We start from the raw sequence: 23,339 nt of genomic DNA, 5'->3' as shown, positions 1-23,339 counted from the left end.
CCTAATCAAACTCATCCTTTTTCGGGGTTAATATTCAAAATGTATCTTCCTCTTTGGGTTTTTCTATGAGCAATTCTGGCGAACGCTAACAAATACAATGGGTACATAAATACTTCTGATATCAATATCTGTAACATTAATCTGTGTAATTTGCCTGGCATCCAAGGGGACGCGTCGGAATCGTCAAAAACGTTCTATAGAAATCACCTAACACTAGGTTTTCCCGATCCTTGCGAACTGGGACTAATAACAAATACTCTCCTCGTCGAATCGCCTAATGCGACTGGAGTGCTCACTGCTTGTAAAGGTGTTATAAGTAACGTATCTCAGTAGATGTATATGTATAAAGTAGATAGTTGTGACGTCTGCATCGCATCCATAAACGTGTATAATCAACACTAGTGCACAATAGTTGTTCAGTTGAATCCGAAATGCACGTACACAGTAAAAAGGTAAAAAGATCTATCATAGTTCTCCCGCGACCTGAGACTGAGTACGGAGGGTACTCGAGTATCCTATATACGACTATATAGCACCATCTCAGTGAGTAAGTGGATAGGTTAGGATCGGGTGCCGATTGTTAAAACACAACCTGCTCTCCTGCGGCGATCCTAGGGTAAAGTGATATTCTTGATTTAGTTGGTAAGTACATATATAGTAAGTAGTAGAAAAATATACGTGTAGTAAACATTGAAACTTTGGAGACCTTAGAGGGAATAAACTATAGCTACAGGTGTGTGTGTATATTTATGTATGTATAGTAGGTGTGGGTGTGTGATTGGGTTCCCAACAAAATTTATGGCTAGATTAGGGAGCCAACCAACAGCAAACGCTTTAATCTTAGATTATGAACTATTTGTGGGTAGAACAAGTATCTGTGTGTATATGGTGGTGGTTCCTACTTGCGCTTATTCTATGCTACTAAATACCAATTACTTTTGCAATATTTGCTGCTTATTGTTTGACATTTATGTTGATTTAGAGAAAGTATTCTATGACCACACTCAACTGCTGCTGCACTTTCACATTAATTCATCGGCTTCGTTTGTGGCGATCCGTGCTACCAAAGTGTGTAAATGTATGTTCTATCATCATGCCCAGATCATCACCGAGTTTCAGGCATTATTTATGTGCATTATTTGTGTGTTTCGAAAACATCGAGTATAAAAGACAAGCGGTATTTAGGCAACGAGTGATTCAGCAATTTTCATTTATAAAAAACATCTTCTATAAATTTTTGTCAAGTATCATTCAACGTTAAATATTACTTTGTATTATCGGTATCGGTATTTACCACTTATCATACACCAAAAGCATTCATAAGACTCGTTTTTGTATTCTTAAAAGTGATTTCTCTGAAACAATTCATCATCATATAGAGCTGCCCTACAACCTAAGGGCTATTCAATAATGTATATGCCTATATAAAGTCCACATTAATCAGATTTGGGGGGCTGTGAAATATTTGGCTGCTATGGGAATTGATTGATTCATTGATTGCTATGGTGGGTATATCTACCTTTTGCAGGTAGTTGTGGCATGAAGCTTAGCTGGATTTGCACAATGTTCACGATATGTATGATGTCACGATAGATATATGCATATATATAGTTTAGAATGCAGCTCGCTTAAGGTCTAGAGAACGAAAGAAGGAAACAAACCAAAAAGTTGAATTTACAAAAATGTTATTTGTATTTCTCGGGTATTATGGATAGTTATACATAGTAAGCTTATGCCTCGGTTTAACTAGGTTTTAACTGTAGTGTTTATCTGTAGTTATATCGTAGTTTAGCGCATATAGTATGCCAATTGCGATTGCCTCTCAGAGGGGAGAGGTGGAAAAAAACACACACATACAAACTGTCTTAATGTATAGACGGTCCAACCTTGGGACCGCATCGTTTCGCTTTACAGTTTTTTTTTAAACTTTTATCTGCATCGAATAGCTGAGAATTGCGCTTACAATTAGTGCCATAAACTTGATAAGGTTTTTGCTTAGTTTCGCTTGCCTTGATTACTTTGTTTTTTGCTTTTCCGTATCTGCGGTACTTGCAGCGTCATCGCGTCATTTTCCGACGTATTCGAGTATTCAGAAATACAGTATTCATCATTCCACACTCTTAACACTAAATTGTGAAGGTTACAATCGTTTCTTGTCTTATACCGCTAGTAATGCTTCTCAGAGTCGACGTGATCGTTAATTGATAATTATCGCATAATTAATACAATACAATGCAATGCAGGATGCCATTGGCAATTCTAACTGCGATTTTGTGGTTTGTCCTGGTCCTAAACTAACTTGGCCTATGGCAAATTGGCTCGAATGCCATCCAAACTGGAACGCAGCACCAAGCTGCCCTCCACCCAGAAGTTCGGACGATCCAACATGTTCTGCCACAGGGAGAGCTCTTTTCCAGTGGCGTCCATCCATTCCACCTGTCGGCCATAACTGCGACCTGTATCAAATGAACCATTTAATAGAATTTCAATGGGGGATTAGTAGCTAGAACTTACCGGTTCCCAACGAGAATCGTATGCCGCCAACAAACTCATTGCTGGCCAAACGATCGTGATCCCAGACGGTTAGCTCCAAGGCGCGTTCTGACAACTCCTCCAGGGAGACGTCCTCGTAAACAAATGTGTAGTTCCAGCTGGGATGCAGGGTGCGCTTCACCAACGGCGTCTTTTGCTTGGAGCTCCTCGTTCGATCGGGCAACAAATAACTTGGGAATATATATTAATGTTAGTTATGTATTTATGTCATGAATTAATAGTTGTAATCACCTCTTGCAGAATGCGTCGCAGGTGCCGTTCGCCTTGATGGGACTCAGATGCTTGGCCTCCTTGACCAGCACATGCAGCTGGCCGCCCTTTGAGGTGCGTTCCGATTTGGAGGCCACCGACTTGATGCTGCCTCCAAATTTGCGCAAGTTGGAGGAGCTGCCTGTTATCGAGGAGCCCCGCGAAAAGAACGAGGATTTGATGTTCTCTGGCGGAATGTACTTCAGACCCACTACGATGTCACCTCGATAGGTAGCCACCTCGTCGAAGGGTTCGCTCTGAAACGATTTAAGAAATGTAAGTCAAAGAACGTATATATTTATGTATATTTCTTGTCGGATTTTTTTAATGCAATAAATCAGAAAAATCGGCTTAGGTACTTACGCGTTCTTGGAGGAGGTACCACTGCGACTGGGGATTGTCGAAGAGCCGCCCCTGCAAATTGACACTGACTTCGCCCAGGAAGTCGTTACGCCCAAACATATCCGAGTGCCAGACGGTGAGCCACAATGTTCGTGACTCCAAGCTGGAAATGGGTGTGTGGAAGCGCATCGTCTCGTCGAAGATGGGATTCAGCGTGTGCTTCTTGACTTTGGTTTTGCGCTTGCCAGCCTTCGATTTGTCGGGCAGTAGATACACCTAAATGGGATTAAAGCCAAGTTATAGTAAAATACTTCAAGTGGGGAATTGGTAATGTAACTTACCTTCACGTAGGGATCACTGCGATTGCGTTTGGCATCGACGGCAGCCAAGTCCTTGCAGCGCACCACGTGCACTTCCAAAGCACTCAGCTTATAGTTGTACTGCATGGCGAACTCCACTTGACCCTTGACCACCACTGTGCCATAGCGACCTTCTCCGGCGCCCGAATAAACGCTGGCCATAGATTCCGATCGAACCTATCATGGGGTAACATAATGGTTTAGTCACATAGTTTTCACTGGGATTAATTTTGGGATTTACTTACCCCCAGCGAGCTGAGACTGCTACGGTTCTGATGCATGGCCACCAGGCGATCGATGTCCTCATCCGACTGAGTGGGCCACGTTTCGCTGGAGGCACGCGACTGAATGGGACTGCCCGATCCATCTGCCTGCCGTTGTCCAATTACCGGCGATCGTGACAGTTCCTCGGCGGCCACTTTGGCTTCCTCTGCAACAAAAAAAGAGAGAATTCATCAATTAGCACTCGAGTTTTCCACAATTATGGCTAATGATCTATGTATGTGCGCTGATGATTAACGATCAGAGTAGATAGATGGAAAATATTTCTTGGAATTTTTAGCTCCATTAATGATCATTGTTTCTAAAGTCCCCCTGGCACATTACATTACACTTTAATGTTATACTCATATATTTGAAAGATAGTTCTGTAGAGCTTGTAGCCCTTTTAAGTGCATCTATCTAATGATCCCATATTGAAGCTTAGAATTGGTGCATTATGAGAAGATATCTGTGGGGAGAAGCAGCTTGAGGCGTCGGTGCAAGGAGCATGCAGTTGGTGGCAGGCAGACGAAGCCGAGGGAGCACTTGCCGCCTACCTTGCACCGTCACCCGTTCCTGCTTTTGACGATCCTCCCGCTCAGATTGCTCCTCCTCGTTTTCCACGAAGGTCACATGCAGTGGCGTGCGACGGTGCAGGATTAATGAAGTCCTGCCCCCAGAAGCAGCTGCAACCACTTGCTCTGACGATGCCGGCAAATCATCTTCTAGGGTCTCCAGAAACCTATCCGAGTTGGACCTCAAACTGTCGTCCCAGGTCCAAGCTCGTCGCTTAACTATGGGCGGAGATCGCAGCTGCGTGGGTAGTTGCTTCACTTGCTCCTGGGGCACAGGATTCGGTGTCTCTTCAACTAAACTCTCACTTTGGCCGTTGGCCGCCGCCTCGCGTTGTTTCATCTCCACAATGTAGGAAGCCACCTTGGCATCGATGTCGTCATCTTCCTCCTCTGAATCGTAACCATATCCATTGGTTCGCCTTCGGCAGCAATAACAGAAAAAGGGACTTTTCTTTGACTTTTCCCTCGAACTGCTCCAATAATCCTGATAGCTCCTTTGGCGTCGTCTCTTCTTCCACCAACATTGGCCAAAAAGTTGACGCCACTTTGACTTGCGCTTCAGTTTCTTGCCTCCATCCTCAGACCGCTTTTTTCTCATTCGATTTAAAGCTGCATATTGGATTTTCCCAGCCGAACTGGAGGGCAGCGACGAGCCGGCTGGCTGGGACTTCACTCTGCCATAGTTGTGCACTCGAGCCAGTGGAGCGGGTGCAGTCGAAGCTGGCTGGGATTTCTTGGAGGAGGTGGAGGCAGAGGCGAATGCATTATAGCTGGGGGCTTCTTTCGGCTTCGAGTTTGCCATTCGCCGCGGGCCAATTAAACGAGTCACTTGCTTCATTTTCTCGATTTCTCATTTCACAATTGCGCGTTTTGGTGGCAAGATTAATTGGTGACCGCTTTTTTTGGTGTCATCCGCAGCCGACTGCAAATGTTTTATATCACTTTTGGCTTTGCCGATTCCGTCAGTTGACAGTTGTCATCTAATGGGTTTCTCAATACCCTACATAGCGCCATTCGAAAGGTATAAGCCGTGGTTATAATTGTATAAGTACCCAAATTATTTTATTACGATTAAGTCATTAGTTTTGAGTAAAAAAGTGGAACTTCAGTAATCGAAAAGTTTTCCCCTTCTAGCTGTAAAATCCCAAATAAGAAGACTTTACTCGTTGAGTTTTTGTAAGAAACTGCTTTTATTTGGAAATATCTTCGGTTTAAATAGGTGACATGAGAATCGCATCTTAAAGTAAATGGCCTACGCAGAGGCCTAAGTAAATAGTCCCCGCCTTATCGAGGTCCCACGCTCGGGCACATCTGCCTATCTTGAGCGGCGAGGACCTTATCTGTGGTCTCCCACTAAGGGACTATTTTAGGAGGCGGGGAACGATCTCAAGTGACTGACTCATGTGGTGTGCACATGTTTTTGAGCAATGCACCCATGTCGCCTTAGATAACAAAATCCTAAATATAATTTATCGCTCTCGATTCATTTACATAAGATATGAACGGAGCCCAAAATTGTAAGTCTTTAAATATATTCGTGTTCATGTGTGAACACTAGCATTATTTATCATAGCAAACAATGATTCTTCTATTTGCTATGATAGGGCTAGGTTTTTAGTCTGATAAAATAATTTGCTATCTTTTGAATATTGCTGATAAGGTTTTATAACAATCTGTAGCTCTTTACAATGGTTCCGTTTTGCACAGTGAAAGTTGATATTAGAAATCATTGAAAAAAGTCACGGATAATAAAATTGATAAAATACCATTTAATGGAAAGTTTTTTAAATTGCATTATATATCTATCGTTTGCCAGAAATCCGTGACCATTAAATCAAGCTGATTGTCTTTTGTATTTCCCGAGTGATAAAGTAGCTTCCACTTAATATCTGAGATATATTACAACGGAAAAGAGCTGGTAAAGTAAATAATTTTAAGAAATATGACATAGATTGCAGGCCCTTTGATAAGATGCCTGACGACAAGCAATCTTTGGTCATTCGAACACGTAATTGGAGCACTTGATCGCCGATTAAGAGGCTCTTATCTTAGATAGCTGCCACCTGGGTCATAAAAGCATTTGCATGGCCCACCGTCAGCAGTCAATTTAATTAAGTCGAAATGTTTAGCGGCCCTGAACTTGCCACAGCCTTCAGGTGATGGTCGAAAATGATGGCGTGAAATCGAAGGGGAGCAGCAGATTGTCAGACAATCGAGGCAGTTAGCCCATAAAAGTGGGTCAGATTACACCCAGAGCATTGGAAATGGCCTAGTGAACCGAAATCGCACTTAAACAGAAAAGTATCCATTAAAACGGCTTAAAGGGTCGTCAAAATGTTGGCACTCTGCTTCGGAAATTTGAATTTCTTTTATGCAGTCACGATTTGTTGACAAATATCACCGAACCGAACAATGTTTGCATTTCGTTTTCGCTATTTTATGGCACTGCTATAATTTCCGCAATGTAAGCATAGCACCCAGTAAACGTGAGCGGGAAGGCCAAATCCCAAACCCAAAACCTTAAACCCCACAAACAAAACAACCAGCTAATACCGAAAACCCAAAGCGAAAACCCGGCGAACTAAAAGTCAAAGTGAGCGAAACACTTCACTTTCACTGCCAGCAATCGGATCGTTGGAGTTAAGATCGGAATTCGCGTGGCCTTAAAGAGCACATCGCTGCGGCGGAGCTCCAGTCCCGTTACGCGTTTCGAATCAACTGATCCGGAGACGGGATTCAGTGGCAGAACCCCAGTACAGAACATGGTCAGGGCGACCGAAAAATCTAAGTTTTATTCAATTATTTAAATATTGAACTTTGAGGTCGCGAGGGGCGCCTAGCCAATGAAATTGCAATTAACAAGAGCGCACGATCATCAATCGACAACAGAGGGTTGATCTTGGAGATTTGATGAAGAGAAATTTCGGAAGAAGCTATTATTTTAGTAACGAGTAGAAAGTTTCTAATATATCTCTTGATAAGTCATTAAATATCAATAAACGTGTGTAATTAAATAATTTTGGAAATTAGTTCCTGCCGAGCCTATGACTTGGTATAACATGATTAACTCAAGAAAATCTTGAACCCAGTTATTTTTTAAAACTCGTCAATCTCTCCTCGCCAATCCAGCGAGATTTGCAGCAAGAGAGGCACATTCCTCTCGCATTTCTGGCTATTCTGTCTCGGCTGTGGGGCAGAAAGGTTAATTTAATTAGGGGCCAAAGTGAGCCGAGATCTGTGGTCGCTCATTCGGTTGGTATCTTTTACAGGGTGATCTTCCGCTGGCAGTGCGATCCGCATTCGAAACTTCCGTCATGCGGCTGCGATAATTGCAAGTCGGTTCGATTTGCATAATTGTGGAAATCGTTGCACTGCGATATTATTGTTGCATGCAGTTGGGATTTGTTTTTGGTGCAAAACACTTAAACGGCTGCCGGATGGGCACGGACATCGTGGCGGGATGGCAAATGGACGTGGACACGGAGCACGGACCACTTCCGCACTCCGGCGGTGCAGCGATGCACGAAACTAGATGGGGAAAACGTATAATTTCGAAGCGAACCTCTTCTGGCGGCGATGTCACCTCTTTTGTGGGCACAAAAACATTAATTGTTGTATGCAAAATGAATAAATGAAATAAATACAGGAAATCAGCGAGCAAAGCTCTTTATCAACGTCAAGAGCTTAAGTAACGAATGGGTGTACAGAAGTTCAATACTGGTAAAGAGTCTCAAGGGGGTTACCTATTTAATTGTGTTTTGGCGAAGACAAACGAGTTGGTTGAACTGGAAATAGAAACTGTGTAAACACAACTGTTTTAGAGATGGCAACGTGAAACAGCTGTCAGAAAACCTTGGTGGCCTCTTCAATAAAATTCAACTTCATTGTGTCTTTCGAAATTGATAATTATGGCTGGTTAATGTATTTCTTGAACCAAAAGCCATGTGCTTAAGCAATGAAAGTTTTATTAAAATGTAATATATATAGTTTCCACGGTTTATGTGGGGCTATGAATGCTTAATGGCTTATCTGCGGCTTAATGTGCCGGAACGCTGAATTATCAAAAGAAAATATAAAAGGCATTATGCCGAAATGAGTTTCCATACGATTTCTCTTTTAATGATTAATATGTTTTCCTCGATATTAAAATGCATAACTACGATTAAGTATGTGCTTGCGTTCTTAAAAACAGTCAGGGTAATTTTGTGTGTTACATTCATGTAGGTAACCACTTTTTTGATATATCTAACAATTTGTACTTGGTTTTTTAGCTCCACTAAGGAGTGTCTTGTCTTTTATTCAAATCATCCCTTATCCCCCATCTCTAAGTGACACAGCAAAGTTCAAAGCCCGCCTGCACCCATGTTTTTGAGCAGCGAGTTCGAGTTCCATTGACCAAGCGCTATATAATTGTTGGCCACAAAAGCGAAAACAGCTTTTCGGCCAAATAATAGTTGGGGAACAGCAAAAAACACAATCGACGCCCCCGCCAAGCGGAACAGAGCCACATCCACAACCACATCCATATCCACGTACTGCTCCACACATCGAAAACTACTTCTACATACATTTGGAGCCACATTAACACACTCTGACTACGCAACTGTGCGAAAATCGCTTCAGACGCTAACTGGAAACCGAGAAGCAGTTGGCTATGAGTGGGGCGCTTAATATGGATACAGTTAATTGACCTTGATTGAGTTTATTTCGGGTAAGGCAGCTGTCTGCGAGCCAAATGTCTCCATTCCGTTTGGTGTGAGTGTGTATCTGTGAGTGGGCTTCTCGGGATGGTTAGCTACATCAACATCATTATCATTATGGAAGGTCTGTGGGAGGAAGTGGCACATTCCCGAGATTCCTGCCACAGCCTAATCAGCATAAAATAGTTCAGGGTGCGACTGCCTCCTTTCCAAAGTTTGAGAAAATATGACGAACTTCTTGCTACTATACTAATATTAATATACATTTTTCTATTAAAAGTAATATATATTTTATAAAAAATATATGTTGTAATTTAAATGAAGTTGCTATATTTGTATACATTTTAGTTTCCAGTGTAGACCTCGCCTTAAGCTTATCTGTCTCCTGCTCGTCTAAGGATCAGATTCCCCCAGAACTTCGATGCCTGCAAATGCCCAACTCCTTACACTTGGAGTGAGGAATTTTTCATTAGGAAGGAAGCAATTTCATGGCCAGTTATTTGAGCTCTCCGGCTGACGCCTGTGCGTGTCGCACTAGAAACGCACCACCCATGCCCAACCCGCCTCCACGCTGAAGGTGTGGCCACCACCCCCGAGGTATGCAAAAGGTAAACATTGGGCATTGAGCAACTCACCAGCTGACATGTTGAGACGTTTGCGCGCATCGCGTTTGGAGTAGAGGAACTGGAAGCCCGCGCCTAGTTTTTTGCCCGTCGAACCACTGCCGGCACCCACACCACCACCACCACTTGAGCCACCTCCTGCCCCACTGACGGCCGCTGCTCGAGCTGCCAATCCTGGCGAGCGGTATCTCGCACTCTTGGCACTGCCAGTGGCCGAAACGGTGGACAAATTGGAGGGCGTGTGGTTGAGGGCGCTCTGAGACTTTGTCTTGGGGGTGCTGGTTATGGGAGCACCAACACCGGTGGTGGGTAAGCGGGGTAATGAATTCGTGCTAGCCACCACCTGGTTGGGATTCAGACTGCGCGGCAACGTGGATCTGGCGCCGCCAAACTGATGCGAGGCTGCCTCATCGCTGGAGTCCGTCTCGTAGATGGCGTCCGGTACACTGGAACGGCGTACATCCTTCGTAGAATCACCGCCAATCGAGGATCCCGCGGAGGACAGCCACGGCTTGGCCGGCGACGACTCCAACTGGTGGTGATGGGCATCGCCGCCTCCAATGCTGCCGCAGGATCGAACGCGATCCAATTGCTCGCGGCTCAGGCTCTGCTGGTGCTGGCTGAAGAGAAGGTCGCCTGCCGATCGGCGCTTTGCAACAGCCAAAGCGGACGCAGACGACGAGTTATCCCTGTCCAGTTGGCTCAGCTGGCTGAGCCTCGTTCTGCTGTCGCCATTAGCCAGTAATGCCGACTCAAAACTGCCGCGCCACGAGAATCGCTCGTAGTCGCTGGTCACGCCGCACTCCTCCCCGGCGTTGTCCGAGTGTCCGGGTCCGCCGGATCCTCCCGCTCCCGATCCCACTCCGCCGGCTGGATAATGCACCGTGGCCTGGTGGTGCAGGTGATGCGAGTGCGGCGTGGTGCCGTCCAGCAGTAGATCGTGGGATTTGCTTCGCAGCTTTAGCTGCTTGATAGGCATGGCTCTCAGTTGCTCCGCCACCTCATCTTCCTCATCCTCCGTCGTGGTGGCCGAGATCTTGGCCTGCAGTCTTCGATGATGCCGCTGTCCTTGCGGCGATGGAGTGGGTGTTTCATTGCCACTGCTCACTTCGTGCATCAGAGCTACCAGTCTGGTGCCAATATGCTGCATCACCTTGGCAAACAGTTGCGGGGATCTTTCCGTGGATGGCTCGGCTTCCTCCACCGCTTTGGTGGCTTCTGTTTCCGGTTCTCCACCCGCCGCCACTTTGCTAAAGGAAGCCACCAATTTCTTGTAAACCAATGCTTCCATAGGCACACTTTGGCTCTCGTCCAGCAGTCCACCATCACCTCGATCACCCTCCTCGTCAATTTCAAACTTGTTGATGATCTGCTGACAGCTGGCGGAGATCTGGGCCTTCAGTTGGCCCTTCCTTTCACCGCCCTCCAGATCGGAGCTCGTGTAGTCCGAAGAATCGTAGGAATCAGACCATGTATCCTCACTGCTCAGGTACTCCACAATTTCGCGCACCTGCTCATCATTGATGCCCGGCACGGTTTTCATCAGTCGCGTCAGCTCGTTCTCAAAGTAGGCCAACTGAGCTGGTCGGGATTTGGCCAATCTGCGCTGGGAACTGGGCGTGGTGTTGACATTGGTGGTGCTGGGCCCTTGATTGGGCGTGGTGGGCTTGCTCTGCTGTGCATTGGCGGTGGCCACAATGAGGTTCTTAAAGAACTGCCGCATCTTGCTCATCATCAGGTTGGTCTCCTCGTCGGAGCTCCAGTTGTTAAAACTGTCTTTTCGCACCAGATTGGGCAGGGCAAGATTTTTCAGTTGGCTGGGAAGTGTGCTGGCTACCGCTGCAGCTGCTGAGGTGCTGGGTTGATCCATCCTTGCCAGACTAATCTGACTGTGGACCGGTTCCCGATCCTCACTGATCTGCTCCAGAGCTGGCGTTGGGCTCTTGGGTGGCTCACAGTCTGGTGCCGCCTTCAGGAGATCATCGTTGCTGCCCACAAAGCCACTGTCCCGGCTGTGGTGATGCTGCTGTTGTTGCTTTTTCGCCTGGGACTGCATCTGAACTTGACCACTGCTGCACGGAGTGGGAGTTCGGCACTCGGAAGGCTCTAGATCGTGGAGCTTCTTCTCGTCCAGAGAGTCGTGACGCTTGCGCAGTTGCTTCTTGCGCTTAATGGTGTCCGAGGAGGAACCATCCGAAGCTCCGGCATTGGCCAAATGAATCACAGTGTCGTCACAGCCCGCCTCCGATTCCGAGGTGTCCTCTACAGTGGCTGCAGCTGCTCCGCCCGCAGAAGTAACTGTGGCATCCAGGGTGTCTGATTCTGGCAGGAGCAAATTATCCAGCGAGGAGTTGTGACTTCTAGGTGTTCCCCTGGCTCTTACCAGTCGCTTTCTGCGCTGACTGGGACTGGGTTGTCCTTCACTGTCACTGCCTACACTGCCACCACTTTCATCGCTCTCCGCCTGCTTTTCTGCACCACTGAATCCCATGAATCCGGAGAGGAAGTACTTTTCCAGGCGGGAAGAGGCCAGATCGGAAGCTCCACTCGTATCCAACAGCTGATCCTCGTGCGGTAGGGAGTCAAGACTCTCGGAGCACTCGGAACTCACTTCGGATGCAGTGTCATCTCCGCGTGTATCAATGGAACTCATTACTCGACCATCTCCCAGGCCAAAGAAGAAGTACTTCTCCAGTTCCGAGGCACTTAATCGATGGTGGTGCTGCAAGGTGCGCTGCCTTCTCCGTTCGGCTAGATCCTCATCCTCCAGCTCGGCGTCTTCATTGTCCGCCCGCATGGAGGCCACCTCGCTCTCCTCACAACTCTCCTCGACGATGGTGTGCAGGGTGAAGTCAATGGCAGATCTGTTGTATCCCCTCAGCTCCTCCTCTCGATCCATATAGCCATGTCGCCGGGCTCCTTCTCCTTCCCCCTCCGCATCTTCGGAGTCTGTGGCCGTTGGTGTGGTGGTAGCATTGCTGAGATCTTCGTCCTCATCCTCGCCGCGCTGACTCAGTTCCTCCACCCAGGAGTCGTCATCCGCCAAACCGTCCTCCACGCTGAGTTCCGGCACAGCAGGCGGTTCGTTTAGCGAGTCCACACTGTACGCTTCGCGATCGCTGCTCACGAGTTCCGTTGGTTCCATGGCGCGAAATGAGTCACTCGCAAAGTTCTGGCCAACAGTGTGGCTGTTGTTGCTGCTGGTCGGGTCTTTGTGTCTGCTGTTGCTGAAGTTGCTGCTGTTGCTGCTGTTGCTGCTGCTGTTTGCCATTTCGTAATCGCCAGCTGCACTTTCATTGTCTTTGTTGATCATGACCAAACTGCGATACTTGGCTGAAAGTGAATTTTTGGGCGAAGCCAGTTCGCTGGGCAATGTTGCAGGTGTGTCAGATGTTGCTGCTGCTGTTGCTGCAACTGCTGCTGCTGCACTTGAAGTGTTTAGCTGATGACTACCAAATATTTTGTCGAAGTCACACTCGTTTTCACCACTCACATTTGAATTCACACTCACTACGTCACTAATATCGCAGCCGACAACCACACTCGAGCCGCTATTTCTCGTCTTTTGTGCTGCGAAAGCGTCATTATTATTATGGCCAAGTTCGCCGTCGTTGTTGTTAGTGTTTTCGTTATTGCTATTATCGTTTCTGTGTGTGTTGTTGTTATTGCCCCCGAGGAGCACGGCACGTGAAGCGACCGCAACGTTTAACATTTCATTTTCGACTGGCGACTCCGCCGACTCCGATTTCGCTCCACGGCGATATCGTTGCTCGCGAGCGGCGACAGGTAGGCGAGCGCTCTCTTCTACCTGCTGGAGCGGCTGCTGCTGCTGGTGCTCAGGTGCCAACAAACTCGCCGAAGTTGCCGAGAGTGAATCCAGCGAGTAGTCACTGTTGTCGTTTATTTTGCATGCTTGGCTGCATGTGACGACCCTCTCCTCGGTTTGCTCAGCTGTTCGGCCATTCCGCTCATCCCGCAGTTTGCCATCAGCACTGTTTGCTTTTACCTCTGCCATTGCCTCTACCTGCCGTAAGCAGGTGAGACCCAGCGGACCAACGTCATTAGAACTTAGCACGGTCGAGGGGCTTTTCCGAGAAGAAGGGCTGTTGCATTCGTCGGGTTTCCCGGCACTACCTGGCTGCGTTGTGCAGTGGGTGGCAGCCACATCAGTGCCCGTCGTGGTGGAGAGCTGCAGATCCTCATTGATTTCGGCCACTCCCTGGCGCAAGCGTTGGAGCTTCAACTCCAGCTGGGAGTTCTGCTTGTGCAGCGCCAGCAATCGATTGACATCGTTCGAGATGCTGTGCAGCTCATCGCAGGCGGCCAGGGCATCGCTGGCGTCTATCGCTTGCGATTGGCGGCGCTCTGATTGCTCGCCATCGAACTCGACGTCTGGCAGCGATCGCATGTGGTGCAGCACCACGCCGGCGTCGGCGTCATCCGTCTGTCCGCCCACCACTACAATGCAGTTGGCCAGCTCATCGCTTGAGTTGGCAACACGGCGTTCACTTTCATCATCATTATCATCGTTAATGTTGTCTTCGTCACTTGATTGGCAATCACGTGCAGCTGGCGGCGCCTCCTCCGCCTTCTTGGCCTCCTCCTCAAGGGGTTTCACGTAGTTGAGCACAATGCCACAATCGGTGCGCTCGGTGTCTGTATCATTGTCGGAGGAATCCTCCAAATTGGCCTCCGAGGAAGACAGAGAATCACCCTCGGTGGAGGAACTGCGTCTCACCCGGCCGCCGGGCTGTCGATTCACGACGAACACCTTGTTGAACCTCCTCCTCTTGGGCCTGCGATCGCGCACAGTTCCCGTATCATCGGAGTCACACGATTCCGAGCTGGAGCTGGAGTTTGAGCTGCTGCTGGAGCTCGATTCGCTGGTGGTGCTGTGGTGGCGTTGCTCCACTGCATCCACCTCTCCTAGTTGCAGCTCCTCCATCACCGCTACATTGTAGCTTCGTTGCGTGGTCCTACGCGGCTTTTGCTCCGCCTGCTCCCCTTCCTCAACTTCTCGATCCCTATCCTGATCTCCATCCTGGCTGCTGTTGCAGCTGGCCTCATCTGGACTACTGGCCGCATAGCTCTCGCTCTGCAGATGAGCCGCCGTCGATGGTGATGCCTCATCGGACATCTTGATGTTCTCTATAAGTCGATTGGAGGACAAATTCTTGGCAGTCTCCGCCGTCGCTAGCTGACGATCTATTTGCTCTGGGTGCTGGGCTCTGGGTTTGGGCTTGGGAATGGGACTGGCACTGGCACTTTCAGCCACATATCCAACAGCATTTTCGACTGCAAGTCCGCCGAAACGAGTTATTACCGCAGGAGCCGCAGCTCTAGTTGCTGTTTGTATTTGTGTTGCTGCTGCTGCTGCTGGTACTTGATTTTTATGTATATTCGTTTCGTCTGCTGCTTCCACTTCTTCGTGGCTGTTTTTACTGGCCAGGTAGGTTTGTGTTGTTGCCGCTGACTGGGTTTCGCATAGATTTCGGCTCTGGTATTTGCTGGCCACTCTCAGAGCGGTTCCCTTTGTGGATGTCGCTTGTGTTGCTGCTGCTGCTGTCTCTGCTTTTGTTGATATTGCTGCTGTCGCGGCACTCTTATCTACACTGGCAACATGTGCCTGAACGCACTGAGGCACTGGCAATGTGCCGGTTTTATCATAAACATTACACAATCTACCCGTTGTGGGCGTTGCGTTGTTGCTGTTGCTGTTGCTGTTGGCGTTGTCGTCGCTCTCACTGTTGCTGCTGCCGCGACGCGCGTTGCTCGTTTCTGGTTGCTCACCCGTCGGCGAACGCGAAGCTACTAAACTTGTTGGCTTTGGCTTGAAAGCACTGCTGGCCATTTGTTGATGTTGCTCTTGGTATTGTTGCTGCTGTTGCTGCTGCATCGAGTTGGCAGCTCGCATTGGACTGGCCAGCGTTTCCAGGCTCCTACCCGTCGTCCCATAGCCCGAGGTGCTCGACGACGACGAGGAGGATATGGTGGAGCAGAGGGACTGCGTCATCAGTGATCCGAGCGAGGCACTCAGCTCCGGTGCCGAGGACTTGAAGCCATCCAGTCCGCGCAAGCGCTGCGGCATCGGCGGCGGAGTGGTGGGCAGTTGTTGGTAGCTCTTGCTGGTCACCGGCGGCGTTGCATCGAACATGTTGCCACTGGCCGCCGCAAATTGCTGCGAATAGGCGGCCACTATGGCGGCAAATTGCTGCTGGTGACCAGCCGCCTTCCATAGCTGCTGTAGACTGGCGGTTAGCTGCTCCTCCTGTTCCAGGAGTGGATTGGTCGACATCTCTGGCCAGTTGGGATAGGCCGCCATGGGCACTGGTATGGGCACCGGCACAGGAATGGGCACGTATTGCGGTTGCTGTTGCTGCTGGCCGGGATTGCAGTTGCATCGGTTGTGGCTGTGGTGGTGATGATTCTTTAGGAATCGCGTCTTAATCCGGGTCTTCATGCTGAGCGGATGTGGCGGTGGTGGCACGGGTGGTGGTGTTTGATCGGAGCTGGTCTGCGAACTGCTTTCGGTGTTCAGCACAAACTCCTCGTCGGTGCCGGTGTCACTCTCCCTGATCCTGGGACAATAGCTACTCCTGGGCTGCTGGGGTCGCCTTTGCACCTGGGGAGAATCGCTATCGCTCGACTGACGCCTCACACGCGGCGGTGGAGTGGGCGTGGCTCGGGCCGCGGTATAGGCAATCATGGTAGTTGTCGTGGTCGTGGTGGTGGAGATCATGGAGGGCTCAAAGTAATCCCAATCGCAATCCTCCACATTGCTCACAATGCTGTGACAGTGGTGCGTGGAGCAGGACGAATCCGTGTCATCCTCCTCCCCGTCCCTCTCCTCCTCTTCTTCCTCTTCGCCGTGACAGGACGACGATGAATCCGAGTTGAGAAAGACGAGCTTGAACTCGTCCGCTTCAACGCTATACTGCGACTGCTGCTGCTGGCGTCCGTGCTGAGTGGAACACCTGAAGTCTAGCTCCGATGACGACGAGGTTTCCATGGCATCGCCCCCACCTCCACATCCACCGATATCAACGGAAACCACGGACAGCTGCTGCCCTGTGCCTGTGGAGTAGCAGGGATGAAGTTTCGGGAACATACGTAAGTTCGGAGACAACCACTTTGTTGTTGACCAACACCACGAAGCTGTACGCAAATACTGGTTATTAGCACCACACAAATACACACAGGTGAAATACTGGTTAGCCGGAGGGTGAGTTTTTCCACACCAAAGTTAAAGGTTGCAGATGGGTTAAGCACAGGGACGGGTGGTGGTTGAACGAAAACTTACGGCTAGCATGGGTTAAGCTTGGATGGTTACACCGAAATACCACAGATATTAATACATAGAAAAGGCTGGAAAGGAGTGTTAGGCATTCTATCAAGCCCAATTTATAGATTTCTATCTAGGCAATGTTAATGGATATGAACAAGTTTATTAGCTGTCTAGTTACACGCCTTGTTAAAATATTATTTCTACTGTAAATCGATATTAAGTTCTTGCACTGATATAAAGAACATATTTAATAACCCAGCACCAGGTTGGATCTGGATATGTTCTGTTTATAATTGAGCGATCGAATGTTTAGTAACTAAATGATGAATGATAGTAATGTCTCTCCAGTTCTTATTAATTTCATACAAACAAAAGTGTGCACCTTGAAACCTGGAAATTTGAATGGATTTCATATTCCGCGAAGGACAGTTTTAAATTAATACATCCAAAAAAAAAAAAAAAAAAAATATTCCTTCTATTTAAACAAACAACACCAACATTTTTCCGAAAAAATTCACTTCCATTAAGTTCAGAGCTGGAAAAAATCTTTAGTGCTGCCAGGCTTGATAACCCATGACCTTGAGTAAGTGAACTTCATCCTGGCTAAAATTAAATATTCCGAAAATCATTTCCCCTGCTGTTCAAGTACCCATCCTGTCAGGAAGCAGTTCAAAGACCCTTGATTGATTATGGTTGTTTGCCACAAGCTTTTCTGGCCAAGACAAGTACTAGCGAAAATTTGCCAAAAAGCTTTTAAAGTTGCCAACATCGCCGTCCTTCAACCCCTTCTGCTTGGTTGGTTGCCCAAACAAGAACTGCAACAGCGGATGCACATAGCGTCAATCCCTCGTAGCCACAAAGTAAACATTTGATCGCTGCCCACCCTGCTGCATGAGGCACATTTTTTATCCGCTCTAGACACTGCAAGAAATATTTCAGATAATTTTTAAAATATCTTGTACCCACTCTTGCAACTACTAGTTTAAATGTTCCGTTTTGAAACACTTTGATATAAGGTTAAATCGTTTTTAAGTCAATCTCAAATATCAAATATAGCACTATATTGTTCTGGGTGCTCAAAAGTTGTTGTCCAAACGCAAACTGCGCACCGCTTCAGTCATTCACAGAGCAAAACCCACATAGGAGCACAAAAGGTTCAGGAGATAAGACTAATGCCACAGTTCTGCCGCTCCACGTGGTCCAAAAATCCGGCGTGTGCCAGCGGGGCTTTGGTGTGTACGTGGGCAGCGACAGCACAAGGACTCGGATTCTGGAATCCTTCGAGGCGACAGTCCACCGCATCTCGAATTCGCACATAGACACAGGCTGCGTTGGTGGTCACAAAACCGAACGAACGAACACCCACAAATCGCCAAATTGAAACATAACAAAAGGCGGCAAAGGCTTTCCGCCCGGAAAATCCCCGCCTGAAAACTCTTGAAGTGCGTGGTGTGGATGTGGATGGGGCGGTGGGAAATCGATTTATGAGTTGCCAAAAAATTATCCCGCGAGCCCACGGCTAGGTTTTTGTATTTTGTTTCGGTCCCGTGCCACAAAATCTTTTGAACCCCGCCAACTTTGCTCTTACATTTGGTTCTTCGGTCGTTTGTGGTCATGCCGCCAATAGCTTCGGGGAAAATTTAATTCCAATGGTGAATGGAAAGTCTGCCGTGAAGAAGGCGAAAATTGATGGAATACTTTTAGGAGAGGCGAGAAAAAGTGTTGCACTCTTTTTGGAAACGCTTCTTAAAAAATAGATGAGGAAGATGGTTTCCGAAAAGTACCTGAATGTAAAATAAGGCAGTTTCCAAGTATATCGATTCTCTGAATCTCTGATTCTCTGCTACAGATTTGATGACTTTACTTAGCTTAACATGTATGTATGTGTTTTAATTTAAATACATAATTCCTTAGAGTAAAACTCGTTTAAAGCACTTTAGTCAATTAACACAACTGATTAAAGTGATAGGATTAGTTGCTTAGGTTAGTTTCGCCCTATTAAAGTGAATAAAGTGCAGGGCAACTTCTGGTTAAGCACTAATTTTTAGACAGTGCCAACCAAAGAAGCGCCCACCTTCATTCCCAGAAGTGGAGCTTAATTATTTGAGCCAAATTAGACTGAAGGCGAAGCCCTTCACAAAGAGTTTGTTAGTCACCCAGGCTACCCATCACCCAGCTACCCCCTATCCGCATCAGCATCAAAAGTAGCATCAGTACGGGTTTTAGCATTACCATCACCAAGTTAATTACGCTCCCAAACATACATTTAGATACACAAAGACAACTACAGGGTATACACTGAGACAAAGTCTTGGAAAATTAAATTGGACATAACACTTTCAGAAATCATACATTAAAACACCATTCTAATAAAGTGGCTACATTTTTTGATAAATATACCTTTTTTAAAGGCCACTTAATTTTAGACTTTCCATTGACTTTTCTCTCAGTGTAACGAGGGTAAGGACAGCTCTTATCACTAACCTTCTTCGGCGGCCTTCTCCTTCTCCTTGCGACGCTGCAGCACGACCTTCTTGAAGACAACCGCCGCGGCCTCCACTGCATTCTGCAGCTCCTGTTCGCCCAAAGTGCTGGTGTGGGTGGCCTCCTAATGAAAAATGAAATGGGGAAGCAGGATGAAAAGGTTTCATGCTTAAGCCTACTGGTCGCCGGACGCTTGATGTTCTACTCACCGCCGAGCTGTTGGGATCGCCGCCCTCCTTGTTGGCCGAGGACTCGAGGGACTTGCCATTGACCGGCTGCTCCGCTCCAGATCCTTGGCCGGATTCCCCGGTGGGCTTCTCCTCCTCCTGCCCTGTGGATGCTACTGAGGCGACAGGAATTTCTGTTTTTTTCAGGCGCATGGCTAAATCAGAGTTTCTATGCATAAGCTGTTGATGGAAGGAGTAAATGTGCTGGGGCGTGCTACCTGTGGGGGCGGTTAACAGGAGGGGGTGCAAAGCGTTCATCAATCGGGTGCCGAAACAAGCGCAGCTACTCAAGGTTCTACCAGGGACCGCAAAAATTAATTAATTAATTAATTCATTCATTAGCCGTAAATACATAGTTACTTATGCGCAGGCAATCACTACTTTGGGGAGCTGGGTTGGGGATACTTCACTTGTATTAGGTGTAAAAATTTAAGTTACTAATCACTGAATGGATGTTTATTCGCTTACGGTTTGTTGCTTTAACATATATTTGTTAAAGAAACCGATTTGTACTTTAATAAGGAGGGTTGTAAGATTGGCTTTAAATTTTAATACATTTAATAGTATAACTTTTGATAAAACATTGAACATATAATTTATAATTTATCAAATAAAGAGCACAACTATAATCACTTGAAGCTAGATTTGGTTTATTTGTAGTATTGCTTAAGCGAGTGACTGAGTTTATTTTGTAGTGTGCAATGTATATTTTCTACAAAATATATTTGTACAGATAACTAACTACATAATATTGCTTACCATTTTCGGTTTATTGTGTATATTTGATATGTTTCTAATGACAGTGAGCGATTATTTGATGGCTTAAGTTTTGTGAATGCAAATGATAGGTGCTTGTGAAATAACTGGTAATAATTGCGGTCCCTGGGTTCTACGGATGCGTGATCGCAGATTGCAACCATAGCTACTATCAAAAGTGATGTATCCTCGGTACTTACCCTCCTCAGCTTCGCCGATTCCTGTGCGGCTGTTGCGGCGCCTCGCCTGCGGAATCTTCGAGTTGCCACGCGTTTTATCCAGGATATCCGCCAGAGGACGAGGGCTGGGTATTTTCGATATTTCCGTTTTCTTTGTGGGCTGTTCAGATATATATTAATTAATGTATTTTCACCTAGATCAAAGTTTGAGGTCAACTCACCTGAGTGTCCTTTTCGGGATGCGAGAAGGATCGTCGAGTGACGGGCTTGGGCGTGGTCTTCGCTCCAGAATCCTCGGAAACAGAGCGCATCTGCTCCGGTTTTCTTCTCTCGGCAGCATGGCTATCGGTGGCACTGCCACTGCTGGTTGCACCTTCATTGCCTGAACCTTTGCCATTGGCATCCGAGACCTGTGAGAGTTGGGCCAGTTCCTCCTGCTGCATCTGCAGTTCCCTGGATTGTCGGCGCCTGATGCGATTGTGCATAAGAGGAGTACGGGGTAATGCTGCTCCGCCATAGAAGCCCTGTGGAGTGCCCATGTCGGGATAATAGCCGGGCACACCACCTGAACCGCCACTGGCACCCAGTCCCACTCCGGCTCCTCCCCCGTAACCCGAATCAGCCAGGACATTCTCGGCACTGTATATCGGTCTTTGGGAGGAGTTCTGGTAGCTTCCATCATCCGATCCATTGTTGTAGATGATACGCGGCTCACTGCTGAATCCGGCATTATAGTTTCGCTCGTACTGCACCTCGTCGGACTCCAAGAAACTGGTGGCACTGTCACCAAAGTAATCCACGTATTCCGGACGATTATCCAGCTCCTCAGTGACATCGGGAAACTGATGGAACTGCTGCTTGGCCTCCCCGAAAGTTCTTTCCTCCTTCAGGCAATCCTGGCGCACCAGGCGACTGGGCGATCGACCACCAGGCCGCTGCACAGCCGTTGGGATCTCCGGCAGCAATCTTCTGTTCTCCGGGTGACCCTTGGTATTCGAGTACTCCTCGTTGCTGTGGCTGCGCACCTTGATCATCTTGGAATGCGGATCACGGGAGTGATGGATGTTCACACTCTGACTACTGGAGTACTGCTCACCACCGCCGACGCCCCCGGTGCTGGCCACACTGCCTCCGCTTCCCAGTTCGGTGCCTCCCACGGCGGGCACATGTGGCTGTGAGAGAAATTGCCGGGGATTCGGAACACTCGGGAAGAGGAAATTCTGTTTGGCCCTCGGCGAAATGGGCATGAATTTTGCAGGAGGAGTAGAGTGCACGGTGAGTGTGTTTCCACTGCTAAACGCTTCCGGATTTGGCAGAGTTTGCTGACGCATGAATTCCGGAGAACGTCGAAATTGCGGGGAAGTCTGTCGCTTTGGCGGAGATGTGGGCAGTAGCTTGACATGCTGCTCGGGATTTGGTAGAGTTGCCTGCCGTGTCATTCTGGGCTTGGGCATGGGTCCCACATCCTGCTCGTCGCTGGCCAAACTGGACGCTTGCGATTCGTAATTCAGTGGTGGTGGAGCCACTGTCGGCGGAGGTGCTCCCGTGCTGGGCAGTAACTTGGTGCGATGATAAGTGCTGGGCGGTTCTGGGAAGGAGGTCTGCCTCATGAAGGGCGGATAGCGCTGCTGCTCACCCGGCGATCTTTCCGGGGAGCGACTGTACAGCCGGTTCGGTGAAGTGGACATATATATAGCCGGAGTTGGTTGAGCTGGCAGCGTGGATTGGCGGCGCACCTGGAGCCGATGATGCGTGGGTGTGACCTCCAGTTGGGGCTGCTGTTGCTGCGGCTGCTGCTGCTGTACGTAGTTGTCGCAGTCACCCACCGTCACACCAACTCCCACTCCCATTCCGGGCATGGTGTTCATGTGGATGACGTCGTCGCTGTTATAGGCGCTCGGATAGAGCGGACTCTTCTGCAGCTGATGCGGCGATGTGGGCGCCGTTAGATTCACGGAATTGTAGTTGGCCAGATTGCCACCACTGCCGCTGAGAGCCGGGTCGTTGTTCAGGCTACTCGGAAGCGTCGACTGACGCAGGACCCTCCGTCCCAGCTGCCACTTGCTGCTGGTTGTGGGCGTGGCAGTGCCACTTCCGTAATTGATGCCGTGCGTGGGTCGCGGCTGCGGGGGCAGGTGGTGCTGCTGGTGGTGCTGGTGCAGGGTGGGGTAGCTGCCCGCGGATTGGGCCTCAATCAAATGCTGCTGCTGCGGATATAGGTTGTCCGCCACCGGCTGTTGTGAGTTGGGATTGTTCGGATCGTCCTCGGGATCTGTTGGGGTAAAGGATTTTCAATAATTCGTTCTAACAAATTGCAGGATTTTTATTTTCGTCATTAGCAATTAAAACTAATTTTAAATGCATGATTTTTACTGTTCGCAGTAGATACTTATGTTGTTGTATAATCCTTGAAGGATTTTTTCAAGCATGCATATGCTCAATCAAAGTCTCCTAACTATATAATGAAAGTAAAATCCAGAGTACTCACTCGATATGGTCCAAGAACGCCGGATGCTCTTCCTCAAGACGTCGCTGGTGGTCAGATGGTCGACGGCACTGCAGGATCCCAGGGCATAGGCGTCCTTCAGCCACTCGCCGCTGGCCGACTGTATCTCCCTGCAAGAGCAACAACATTGCCACTTTAGAAACCAGAAAACCTCGCCAAACATTTCCCCAACTTTCGTTGGAGACGTCAAACAGTCAACAAGTAAATCGGCGACTCAGCGGTATCACGTCTGTCTGTCCT

At 48.1% G+C, this 23,339-nt stretch overlaps 1 protein-coding gene across 5 annotated transcripts in view; it reads right to left on the bottom strand.

Annotated features, from left to right (window-relative positions):
- Nucleotides 1-1,668: 1,668 nt before the first annotated feature.
- The window catches only part of LOC117143000 (synaptotagmin-like protein 4), a 47,491-nt gene continuing 25,820 nt past the window's right edge, over nucleotides 1,669-23,339 (bottom strand). For 2 of the 5 annotated variants that reach the window (XM_033307361.1, XM_033307359.1), the window contains exons 2-13: nucleotides 23,082-23,209; nucleotides 20,815-22,865; nucleotides 20,615-20,753; nucleotides 19,641-19,876; nucleotides 19,432-19,555; nucleotides 9,675-16,736; nucleotides 3,749-3,933; nucleotides 3,486-3,680; nucleotides 3,166-3,420; nucleotides 2,785-3,059; nucleotides 2,515-2,723; nucleotides 1,669-2,456 (exon numbers count right to left, since the gene is read on the bottom strand). In XM_033307361.1, the coding sequence (XP_033163252.1) occupies nucleotides 2,305-2,456; nucleotides 2,515-2,723; nucleotides 2,785-3,059; nucleotides 3,166-3,420; nucleotides 3,486-3,680; nucleotides 3,749-3,933; nucleotides 9,675-16,736; nucleotides 19,432-19,555; nucleotides 19,641-19,876; nucleotides 20,615-20,753; nucleotides 20,815-22,461 (10,479 nt within the window). In that variant the 5' untranslated portion in view covers nucleotides 22,462-22,865; nucleotides 23,082-23,209 and the 3' untranslated portion in view covers nucleotides 1,669-2,304. Of the gene's footprint in view, nucleotides 2,457-2,514; nucleotides 2,724-2,784; nucleotides 3,060-3,165; nucleotides 3,421-3,485; nucleotides 3,681-3,748; nucleotides 3,934-4,639; nucleotides 5,365-9,674; nucleotides 16,737-19,431; nucleotides 19,556-19,640; nucleotides 19,877-20,614; nucleotides 20,754-20,814; nucleotides 22,866-23,081; nucleotides 23,210-23,339 lie in introns of those variants that run through there. The other 3 variants (XM_033307360.1, XM_033307362.1, XM_033307363.1) reach the window with 3 other exon arrangements.

The sequence above is a fragment of the Drosophila mauritiana genome, chromosome 3R (genome assembly GCF_004382145.1).
Source record: "Drosophila mauritiana strain mau12 chromosome 3R, ASM438214v1, whole genome shotgun sequence".
Taxonomy (NCBI): domain Eukaryota; kingdom Metazoa; phylum Arthropoda; class Insecta; order Diptera; family Drosophilidae; genus Drosophila; species Drosophila mauritiana.
The sequence above is the reverse complement of the archived record's forward strand: the minus strand, read 5'-3'. Positions and strand labels throughout refer to the sequence as shown.